Source organism: Vicia villosa, linkage group LG1 (genome assembly GCF_029867415.1).
Source record: "Vicia villosa cultivar HV-30 ecotype Madison, WI linkage group LG1, Vvil1.0, whole genome shotgun sequence".
In the NCBI taxonomy this organism is placed as follows: Eukaryota; Viridiplantae; Streptophyta; class Magnoliopsida; order Fabales; family Fabaceae; genus Vicia; species Vicia villosa.
The window spans coordinates 117,586,490-117,598,531 of record NC_081180.1 but is presented as its reverse complement, the minus strand read 5'-3'; the positions used below and the strand labels follow the sequence as shown (position 1 = coordinate 117,598,531).

The window sequence follows — 12,042 nt, the reverse complement described above, 5'->3', positions numbered from 1 at the left end:
TAGCGAGGATGAATTGTGAACTGCCTAAACAAATCCTTCTGTCCTCTCTCTCTCTCATTCAATTTTCATAAGCAAATTGTTAAATTCATTTATTGAATAATCGCTTCGTGTAGGTTTATCCTTTGATTGTTAAATGTTAAAGTGATTTGTTGATTACATTGCAATCTATTAGATTGTAAGTGGTACTTTATATAAACAAACTCAAAAGAAAAATCTCAAAAATCGATCCTACGCCAAGTGTTGGACAATTTGCTAGTTTACATTTTCTCAGTAATTTCATTGGAAATAGGTTATCTTAGTGATCATGTTAAAACGATTGTTTGAGAAATTGGTGCATTAGTTGCTTATCATTGTTGTATATTCTATACAGTATTTGCGCTTATCCAAGTTTCTGATAATCAGTTTGGTTTAGATGACTTGTTTGATCTAAGCTAAATCTTTTGCTTGCCATAGTTTTTGGGTGTTTCAAAAACATATTTGAAAAGTAAATTTTACTTTGGTGATCTATTAACCTCCTTCTAGATAAGTTGTCGTCGTCTAAAACTCTAGGACAGAGAAAAAAATCAAGGTCATTAACTAACCTAAGACTCCCTTGGAAATAGGGATTCAAATGTCTACTATTTGAATGAGTGGACAAATATCGTTTTCGAGGAAAACCTGTGTTCTAGAGACCTCTATAAATATATATCCCCTCAAAGGAAAAAAGGACAGACTCTAAGTCATACACATCTTCCACAACCTAAAAGAGCACCACACTCAATGTAACCATAACACATTACTAACCTAACTGCCCGTCTGCAATTAAGTAGCACCAACCACCAACAAGACCTTTCACCTCACGCGGGTTAATCCCTTAAATAGCCTCAAATACCACCGTACAGGACTACTCATTATCGTGAATAAACCCTCACCATCAAAACGTGTTATACACCTACTAAGACTTGTGAGTCTCGCACACCTATATTTTTTTACCAATACAAATTTTATGATCTTGAATATCCATCTAATGTGAATAACACCTTGTATAAATCAATCCCATTTATTTACATAAAAGATGTTGACATTACTTGAAGATGAATGAGTAAATTAAATCTTAATTAGAAGAATGTGAGCCTTTTGATTAAATTAAATTCAATTAGTTACCTAGGTTTTATATACAACTTATATACCAGACAACATTTTTAATTCCTAAGCATTCTTAGCTAACTGTACATCAAGGCATAACAACCTCCAAACTATAACAACTTCCAAACTAACTTGTCTTGCAATGTTTGCTAGCCTCCTTATTCACATAAGTTCCTTTATGCAATCAAACCTTACTTTCTCCAAAGATTTAGTAAGTATATCTACGAGTTATAAATATTCAATCTCCAACTTATCCTTGTTTACTTGATCTCTCGAGTAGTGGTATTTTCTTTTAATGTGATTACTTTTAGCATGATGAAGTTATTCCATTTCTTGAGTTCACAAATTTCATTCCTGAAAAATAGCATAAATTTCTTAGGTTTGACATTTCAAACTCATGCATTATACTAGTCTTGAACCTTGTTATATCATCTTCATTTGATCTTATAACCAACAAATCATCTATATAAAGGAACAAAATAATTTTATTATGCTCATTCAAACCCTTGACATATACTTCATGTTTTGATATGCATTTAGTGAATTCCAATTTAATGTTGAAGCTATTAATTCTCTTGTCCCATGACCTGACCTAGGAGCTTGCTTCAATCCATACAACTTTTTTTAGTATGTACTTTTTTTTTCTTTGATCTCAATGTAGCTTGATATAAACTTATTCTTCTTCTCAAATCTTGCAAATGGTGTATATACTTCATTGAATTCAAATCCAAACTTTTAAAGAAAGTCTTGCTATTAATCTTGCCTTAAAAAGACTTATGGTCCATAATGGTGTAACCCTAACTATTTAAGAATAGTGGATTAAATCAAGAGTAGTGGATTACTAGAGAATGAAAGTTCTAAAATATTTTTATATTATTTCTTCTCTTTACAACTTAGATCTATTTTAGGTTTAGAGAAATCTATATCTCAAACTCATTACTCTCTATAGCATATTAATCCTCTAAAGCTTGGAAATAATCCAATGAAAAATAGTGGGGATCAACTCCATAGTTTTCATATATTAGCATATTTATTTCTCTAATGTAGATACTTGCATTTGATAATAGATCAAATAATATGTTTTAATTAAATTTACAAGTCAGATCTAACTTCAACAAATCCAATCTAACTTTAAAAAAAAACAATAAATACTTTTATCATGTCTAACCTAAAAAAATATCACATCATACTTTTACTCTTAAGTTTGCAAAGTCTTGTTTGGATGAGTCTTTAATAAAATCTGGCACCAGACAAGTCTTCCCATAGTGTAGTAGTACTCCTATCCTACATTGAAAAAAAAGAGGGAACCAATACCCAACAACGAATAAAAGCTAAACGACCCCACTAGAAAAAAAAAAGGTAAATAGTCCAAAGTGGAGGAGGATGCGTCCAAACAACGAGAGGGTGGTTAATTACCTCCCACAATAACTAAACATTAACGTAACTCAGAAAACAGTGCCCATGGATAGTGCGTAATTTACCACGACGAGGCATCATCACTTATCACTATCAGCACCATAAATTTATTACGTTTCGTTCGTTTCCGCTATAGCCCCCATTTCACTCTGATCATTAATAATAACATACAGTATCATATTTCTCTCTCGCTCGCTCTTCTTCCTCTGATCAACTCCATGGTTTCCAAACCTAACGATTCTCCTCTAATTCTCCATCAAGTCAGTTTCACTTTTACGATTTCTGATCTTCATTTATCTTCAAATTTCCTTTATGTTTTCTCACCGATATTAATTTAATTCCGTTAAACACTCTGTATATTACGTACTTAATATTTAATATTTCACTTGCTTAATTGCATTGGAATTGAACTTTCTGATTTGTTGGAGACTCAGGATTTTGATTTTCGACTTTGATTTTGTGTGTTTGTGTTTTGGTTTTTAGCAAAGTAACCGTGGTAGTTTGTTATGTAATATTGACAGAAATTAGGTGAAGAGCCGCCCAATGATGATGCTGTTGGAGCCTTGTCCGCCAAGATAAATCAGTTGAAAAAGCAAATCCAGGCAGAGAGAATTGATTTCATTGCTGTAAGTTTCTGATTCAGACTTCCAGTGGTTTGATTCTTGGAAACGGCATAGTTTTTTGTTGTTTGTTTGCTGGCGAGATCTTTTTTTTTTTTTTTTTTGTACTTTTCCGAATAATTGAAGAAGCTGGCATTAGTATAGTGAAATCGATGCGTTTGGATTCATGGTGAGTTTGACGAAATGGCAATGTGCCTCCGTGATTCTGACAGAAATTATACTTTGGAGCTTTAATGAAATCATGAGGTTACGGTAATTTTGTCAAACTCGCTGTGATTCCAATCATGTAGAGGTTATTCCATGCCAACTTCGTTTTGTGGAATTGTTAGTTTGGTTTTTCTTGGATCATCTCTGTGGAGAACTGGAATTGTATAGCTAGTGTTAATAAAGCACATATGAAAGGATAAAGTATGATATAAGAGTGCCATACGAAATCTCTTTTGATTTCTGTTTGCTTTTACGTTGTGCTAATTTGTTCGATTTGTTTGATCATATGGGTGTGACTTTTATCAATATTTTTTATTTAGCTATGTTTCTGGGTTGAACTTTATGTTGTGTAACTGTTAAAGTAAAATTTAGTGTCAGGACCAAAAAAAAAGAGTAAACTTTATTGTTAACTGAAATTTCAAGGTTGGGATAGCTTCTTTTTGCACATCATGCTGTTTGGCTTGCAATTAATTGTAATCATTTTTCTGTAGGAAAAACTTCAGACGAACCAGAAGAAGCTACAATGCCATATTTCAGGAATAATGTCGGCAGTATCAACCAGGGACTCTTCACAGACGGAAGAAAACAAGACATGTTCAATTCTTTCTTCAAGAATGGACCATCCTTTATGTAAATTTGACAGCTTTAACCATGTTTCTGGAGACAAAGACCACAGCAATCAAGACATGTCACCTGCAACAAGCATCAAGATTCCACGTATTGAAAGATTGCCACCATATACATCTTGGATATTTTTGGATAGGTGTTTTGACTTAAAATATTTTAATTTCCGTGTTTTGCCTGATGTGCCCTTTTTGACAAAGTGAAACTACCTACTGCTTGAATTTAAAAGTAGAATATGGAATTTCAAAAGTTATTGATCTACAATGGGTATGAATGTTCAATAATGTATTTTTCTTCTATTTTAAAATATTTCACACACACTCAGGAATCAGAGAATGGCTGAAGATCAGTCAGTCGTTGGAAGAAGACGGATCTACTATGATCAACGTGGAAGTGAAGCATTGATATGTAGTGACAGTGAGGAAGAACTAACGGAACCTGAGGAAGTAAAACATGAATTTTGTGAGGCCGAAGACCGTATTTTATGGTAAGTAAGAATCAAGATGATAGAAATGCTTTAAGAAGGTTCATTCATTTATGAAGGAAGATTCAATGAAACGAGAACATTCGACCTAGATTGTAATAATTGCGGTTAGCTATAGATTTGCTGGATTTAAAAATAAAAAAGACCTATAGATTCGTTGATTAATATATTTAATTAACGAGTCACATAAATGCTCTGTTGGAGCATGCATGGTTTTCTCGTGCGCCTTCAGAATAAGACTTGTATCACAAGTCATGACTGCATAATTTTTAATACCAGATTTTAACTTATAGCACATGATTTTCCAACTTTATTCAAACGCTCAATGTTTCTTCTTTCTAGAATTATTGTCTTGACTATTGAATTTTATAGGATGGCATTTGAGGAACATGGGTTAAATGAGGAGGTATTGAATGTTGTTTGCAAGCATGTTGGGGGCACCAGTTTAGAAATCCAGGTAATCCAGAATAACTTGTAGGAATGACTATATGCTTGACTGTTTTTAATCTTCAACATCAAAAACAATATATTGCACCATGGAGATTTTCGGTGAGAAACCATTTTCATTTCTTGGAGAAATTATTTGCATGAAAAACACAGGAGAGGTACAAAAGTATCAGGGAAAATACTACTGGTAGGTTGGACCAGCATTCAAAAAGCTTAGGAGAACATGACTCTCCTATGAGCATGTATCTAGAGAAAACCCTGAGTGATGCACTAGATTCTCTTGATAACCTTTTTTGTCGCCGGTGCCTGGTATGTACAAAAGCATCATATTTTTAACATCGTCTTCAATTTCATAGTGAGTGCGTCTATACTTTTGTGGTTTCCTGCGGCAGATTTTCGACTGTCGACTGCATGGCTGTTCTCAACCTTTGATATGTCCGGTAAGGAATAATGCCCTATGTTATTTTTGACTTAATCTGTGTTACTTCATCAATAAATTTATTTTGATGGTTTGCTTCGCAGAGTGAAAAGCAAACAGTTTGGTCTGAGCCTGAAGGTAACAGGAAACCATGCGGTGATCAATGTTACCTCCAGGTATTCTTCTTCTTTATATTTTGAAGTATTTTTTATATTTGAGGGTGAGGAATTTTCTGAGATGAAAATAGGTTTATTATATTTTATTTTCCTTTGCTGGTATTTTGTTTAAGGTTTTCATTGACTTTGGAATCAGTTTGCAATAAATATGGCAGCTTTTCTATCTTCTGATGATTAATATTGGAATTAATTCTACTGAAAAAATTGTAAGAATCATAGCTTTAACAAAACTTGCTTCCACTTCATAAATGACGAACAATTCTATGTGTGTATACTATCTTTTGCACCCAGTTAATAGTTCACCTCATCAATGCTTCTTTCTTATATATTTGATTTGATTTGATAGGGAAAATGTGTATAGAGTAAAGACTGACTTTCATTTCATTTTCCAGCAGTTAAATGTTGTCAAAAAATTGCCAAAAGATACAACTTCTGGATCTTTTCGGGATAAGAAAATTACAATTGTAGAGGAGACAAATGGGATAATGTCACCACCGCCCGCTGCTGAAGAACCTGGCAATCAGAGTACTAAACTTCCGACAAGACCCGATTGCCATGGATATCTTAATTTAAATGACCATGTTTCAGAAAATATAGGGAAACGAAAAGTCACAAATCAGTCAGATTCAAGATTGCCTCCTGATTCTCAGAACTCTAGTAAAAAGCTAAAAAGTATCTCAGATGATGTAGTTACTGTAATTAGTGATAATAGCAAGGACCTAAACTTGGGTGCATGTGATGAAAACAAACATATAAATACTTGTGCAGTTTTGGACAAATCTGTTGAACACTCTTCGAATAAACTAAAAGTTCCTTCTAGCACTTGCCACAGTGAGAATGACAAAGGTGTTGTCAATGGATCCAAAGATGTCACAAATGAGACAGAACTTAAAAGGCCGGTGAATTCAATGGAAGGACAGGTTGATGAAATGCTAGGCTTCTCAGATTGGAAACCTCTTGAGAAAGAGTTATACCTGAAGGGAATAGAAATGTTTGGCAGGAACAGGTATGTATCTTTCTGTGTTTCACCTCACACGATTATGTTGATAAATGTTAGATGACATCAAATTTAGTTTGAAGTGTGTGTGGTGACACTTTCTTGTTTCCAGTATGTGTTTTATCTTTCCCATTTTGTAAACTGCAAGACAGATTTTTTCAAATTATTATTTTCGTTACTTTTTTTTGCTTTGTATTTGAAGTAATCCTGTATTTCTCCATAAATCCTACAAATCTGTTCTTCCTTTTAGCTTTACTTTCAATGTAGTAAACTATCGAGACTGTGACTAATGTTTCATAAGTGAATGGAATGAAAGAATATTTCCTTTTTTTGTCATAAATATTCCGTTGTCTTTATGTGCAACTCGTGTTCTGCAGTTGCCTCATAGCTAGGAACTTACTTTCTGGTTTGAAGACTTGCATGGAAATATCTAGTTACATGCATGATCGAGGAGTGTCAATGCCCCACAGATCCATTGCTGCAGCTAGTTCAATCATGGATGACGAGGGAAATTTTGATGCAGAGTGCACAGTAAGCGTACAAGCTTTCCTGTTCCATCTTCTCTTGCCCTGCATTCTCATGTCTTGTCTCGTTGTCTTGACTGTTTTTATGTTTTTATATCTTTTTTTGCTGAAGATGAAAAGTAAAATTTTCCATTTTCTATTATGTACGAAAAAGACCTTCACTTTTACATCAGATTCACCTTTTATCTTCACTAACTAACTCTATTACATCTGTTTTTTTTCAATTTTGTTTTAGCTATATAACATTATTATCATGGAATGCTTTTCCTCTCAACTTCTAGCAACTTTTATCAGTGCCCTCCTGTTTATTTGCCCCAAGAGTCCTTTTGAATGTGGGTTTTTGTGCTAGGACCAAGACATGCCATCTAGGTCACGGTTGCTGAGAAAAAGAGGCAAAACAAGGAAGTTTAAATATTCTTGGAAGTCTGCTGGTCACCCAACAACATGGAAAAGAATTGCTGATGGGAAAAACCAATCTTGCAAGCAGTATACGCCTTGTGAATGTCAATCAATGTGTGGAAAGGATTGCTCTTGTGTTAATGGTGGGACATGCTGTGAAAAATACTGTGGGTACGTAGCTTTTTTCATTTAACTGTATAGCTTTTGTAGCAATGCAATGGGAGAGAAAACTACTGAATATTTCTTAATTCTCAGTAGCCGTGTTTTGGTTATTTGAATTATATTGTTGGGAAATTATGGGGGCTATGGATGAACTTTGATGAGGTTGGTCTGGATATATGGTCAAGTATGGTTCGACCTGTTTATATAAGATTTTGAACTCATTAAACAATAAACGACCATTTGTTTCGGGCTGTCAGTATAAAGCTGTTGGTTCAATACTTCTTTTCATGTTTGCAAAGCTTCTATAAAATGCATTTCCAACTTGATTTTTTGAACTGTTATCTTGCCTTAAGTAATGTATTTCTTAAAAAATTATGATTTGAATGTAACAAATCTTTCTATCTAAAGTTGTTCGAAGAGCTGCAAAAATCGGTTCAGAGGATGCCATTGTGCCAAGAGTCAATGCAGAAGTCGACAATGTCCATGCTTTGCTGCTGGACGTGAATGTGATCCAGACGTCTGTCGAAACTGTTGGGTTAGGTAATGCACCAACTCTTTTTGCTTTAAATATAATTTTATGCCGCTTCGGTTTTTGAATTACATGTCTTGATTCTATTACATCGCCTGATTTAGGAAGTCATTATCCATTCTTACTTCTTCTGTCCCAAAATAATTGATCCAGTTGAACAATTCACACAAATTAAAAAAATGTATAAATAAAAGAGAATAATTTTTTTATTAAAGTATCCTTTATCATCATGTATTGATGTATTCACATTTACTATATATACAAAGTGGAAGATATTTAATTGAAAGTGATGCAAGACATATATCAATTAGAGAGTATGATTGGACGAACAACAATTTTTTTAAGAGGCAGGAAGAATAACAATTTATGTTGAATTGATAATTGAAAGGGATAAGTAATTTTGGAACAGAGGGTGTCATATTTTTAGACATCATCTACTGCTTGTTTAGATATATCATGCCAAACCTTTGTGATTTTTCTTATCTTGCTGGTCTCGCCGGAGTTGTACTACACAAATTGCTTGTTTCTTTTTCTCTTAAAAGATTATTTATCATATTACTTTTTTGTTACAATAATTTAACTCCATATTTAATTAAAACTTTGAGTCTTCTATTGATTATTAGTACAGATAATGATCAACATTCAATCTTTTTGTATCAGATCATAACATCAAATTATATTCATAATTCGAAGTCTTAACTTCAATATGCTATCACTCTGTCAGAGCGGTACCATCCTTCGTGACCTGTTTCATAACTATTTTTCTATTGAATTCCCAAAAGAAAGAAATTTTATTCAAATTTGGAACTCAAATCAGATTATTAACAAAAATTCCACCATTTTTCTCTCTCCTATATTATTATGTCATCTTTCGGGTGTGTCTTGAAGTTCTCTTCCTCCTCCATATCACCGTTCGACATGTTTTGTAGCTTTCCTCTGCCATTTCATCCTTTTGGCTTGTTTAGATTTGTCCCTCCACCGTGTCATCTTTCGGGCTTGTTCAGAATTGCTATGATGTGTGATCTTTATTCGGCTTGGTTCCTGCCATTCTTGCACAGACTGTTTTGTTTTAATTTCAGTTTTTCATAGGTTTTGTCTCAGCTCTGGTCTGACACCATTTTTGTCTTAGATATGGTTTGACACTGGTTTTGTCTTGATCACAGTCTTATACGACTTTGTCTGTTCCAGTTTAGCACCTACTTTTTTCCCCATTGCAGTCTGGTCCTAGCTTTGGTCTCGACTCTTATTCCTTACAGGATCCGGATCTACCAACTTTCCCTATCAAATAACTTTAGTTCTATTTTCTCTTTCAAAGAGCACATTTGTAATAAGCTCAAAGCTTAGTAAGCTATTGTCTTGAAGAGGAGTGTTAGCATATATACAAATATCTTACATTATCTAGATATTGTCTTAGAGTTTAGGGTTCATTCCTGTTTCAACTCGGAATTGCAGTCTTCTACTAGTATAGATAAAGATTAGTGTTTACTCTTTTTCTATCAACTCACAACTACCATATATCAAATTATGTTCAAAAAATTTAAGTTTATTTTTCCTCTTCCCTCCCTAATCGTGAAATATAATCTCTACGTCACCTTTATCTTGTAGTTTGATACCGTTTTAGCTATGTATCGGTTTGAACTGTGTCAAGTGTCTAACTTTTACAATTTGTTTGGATTTTGGATTCCACCATCCACCTTAAATCATCGCAAATACCTTTAAACATAACACTCTTTGTACAGCTGTGGGGATGGCACATTGGGGGAGCCACCACGGCGTGGAGAAGGTCAATGCGGAAATATGAGACTTCTTTTAAGGCAACAACAGAGGGTTAGTAACTCTGTGCTGATGTATAAATTATTTGCACGTCGTTGTCATAAATCAAAGTGATGAATATCTAATGCATGTGATTTGTCTCGCATTGTTTTTATTTCTGTCTGTCAGATTCTCTTGGGGAAGTCGGATGTTGCAGGATGGGGAGCCTTCTTGAAGGTTTTGATTACTGAATTTCTTTGTTTTCTAATAATGTTAACTTGTTCTGCTAACTAACTTGATGATAATATTTCAGAATCCTGTTAACAAAAATGATTACCTAGGAGAGTACACTGGTGAATTGATCTCGCACAGAGAAGCTGATAAGCGTGGAAAAATATATGATCGTGCAAATTCATCTTTCCTTTTCGATTTGAATGAGCAGGTATATGTCCTCGCATGATCTGCATTTTCTCTAAATATGAGTGTGATCATACATTTCTTTAATGTATGTTAGGTTTCATCAATCTAGTCCCTTCCCTCACATTTCTTTCTTATCAAGCTATAACACATTTGGATTTCAAACTGTTTATTGTCAAACTTGAATCTGCTTTCTGTTTCTGTTTCTTCACCAGTTTGTTCTTGATGCTTATCGGAAAGGAGACAAATTGAAATTTGCAAACCACTCATCAAACCCCAACTGCCATGCAAAGGTGAGTCCAGAAAATCAGATTGTGGGGAGGTTTAAAACTTAACGTTAGTGTTTTATAGCTTGAACATGATATTTTTGAATTATCACCAACAATGACTTCCCTCTTGTACTGCTGCCATAGGTGATTTTGGTTGCTGGAGATCATCGTGTTGGCATATTCGCCAAGGAACACATTGATGCCAGTGAGGAGCTCTTCTATGATTATCGCTATGGACCAGATCAAGCACCTCCATGGGCTCGTAAACCTGAGGGTTCCAAGAGAGACGAATCAGAAGGTAGGGCGAAGAAACATCAATCTCATTGATGAGCCACGGCCAATGTCCATCATATACAAACTTGTGGCTTCTACCAAATACACTCTCAACACAAACTTGTGACATCTTACGGGAATATTTGAGCAACTGTTTCTGAAAAGGAAACTATTAATTTATTTGGCAATCTAATATGCCTTAAAATTATGGATATAGGAACATTTAGACAATAAAGTGGGTAAGAGATGAGGCAGATCAGTTTTAAATAAGCTAGAAATTAGCCTAGCAGTTAGTTTTTGATGGACATGTTTGCTGATTTAGAATAATTTTTTCATGAATAAGATGAATCTTCACAACAGTGTAATAGATTTATTTTTCAGAATGAATCGGTGAGTACATGGACTTTCTACTAAGGAATATTCAAATTTTGAAACTTGATCATGGGGTTATTCCTAATTACAACTCCACTCAAAGTTGTGTGAGCAGTTACTTTAAAATAATAAGATAAATGAATTATTAATAGATAAAAATTATTTAATATAACTTACCAAAGGTTTTATGAAATAACATTTATAAATTACTGGCCTTGTTATTACTAATAATAGTAAATATTGAATATTTTTTAAGAAAATATATAGAAAATTAACATAATATTGAGAATGAAATGATTTTTTTTTCAAAATACAGGTGTTAAACTGTTAATAGATACTTTGTTGATTCACTAGAAATTATCATTATTTAAAAAGAAATTTTTTAATACACCTATGTTTTTCAAACGCACCGCGCGGAAATACATATATGTCCTAGTTACCGGAAATGTATTTCCGGAAGCATCATTAACTAAGAACTAATCGGAAATGTATTTTCGGAAACACCATTAACTAAGAACTAACCGAAAATGCCTTTATGGGAGTGACCCGTAGTTGTATTTCCGGAACCACCAGAATTACAGACCATAGTTTAGTATAAACTTTAGATGTCACGTAGAAGTACTTCAGAAATGCACTTACGAGACGGACCCGTAGTTGTATATTCGGAATATATTGACACAAATATACGTGTTCGTCTCTTCCCCTTCCTCATTTCAGAAACACATTTTTAAACACAACCTCAAAACTCCACCTATTCCCTTGTGCGAAAATCTCATTAGAAATCAACAAACAACAATCAAGGATCATCTAACATCAGTGTTGAAGTTTCAT

At 33.9% G+C, this 12,042-nt stretch overlaps 1 protein-coding gene across 2 annotated transcripts; it reads left to right on the top strand.

Moving 5' to 3' along the window:
* Positions 1-2,554: 2,554 nt before the first annotated feature.
* Positions 2,555-11,196, top strand: LOC131643959 (histone-lysine N-methyltransferase EZA1-like). Of its 2 annotated transcripts, none has more exons than XM_058914334.1 (17): positions 2,555-2,801; positions 3,063-3,167; positions 3,860-4,131; positions 4,318-4,479; positions 4,849-4,933; positions 5,077-5,232; positions 5,316-5,363; positions 5,446-5,517; positions 5,913-6,523; positions 6,892-7,045; positions 7,388-7,608; positions 8,008-8,139; positions 9,868-9,955; positions 10,070-10,117; positions 10,194-10,322; positions 10,513-10,590; positions 10,711-11,196. In XM_058914334.1, the coding sequence occupies exons 1-17, from the start codon at positions 2,760-2,762 to the stop codon at positions 10,891-10,893; spliced, it is 2,586 nt and encodes an 861-aa protein (XP_058770317.1). In that variant the 5' UTR covers positions 2,555-2,759; the 3' UTR covers positions 10,894-11,196. The 2 variants fall into 2 exon arrangements, with proteins under 2 accessions (XP_058770317.1, XP_058770316.1); XM_058914333.1 differs by having other exon boundaries at positions 5,910-6,523.
* Positions 11,197-12,042: the final 846 nt, after the last annotated feature.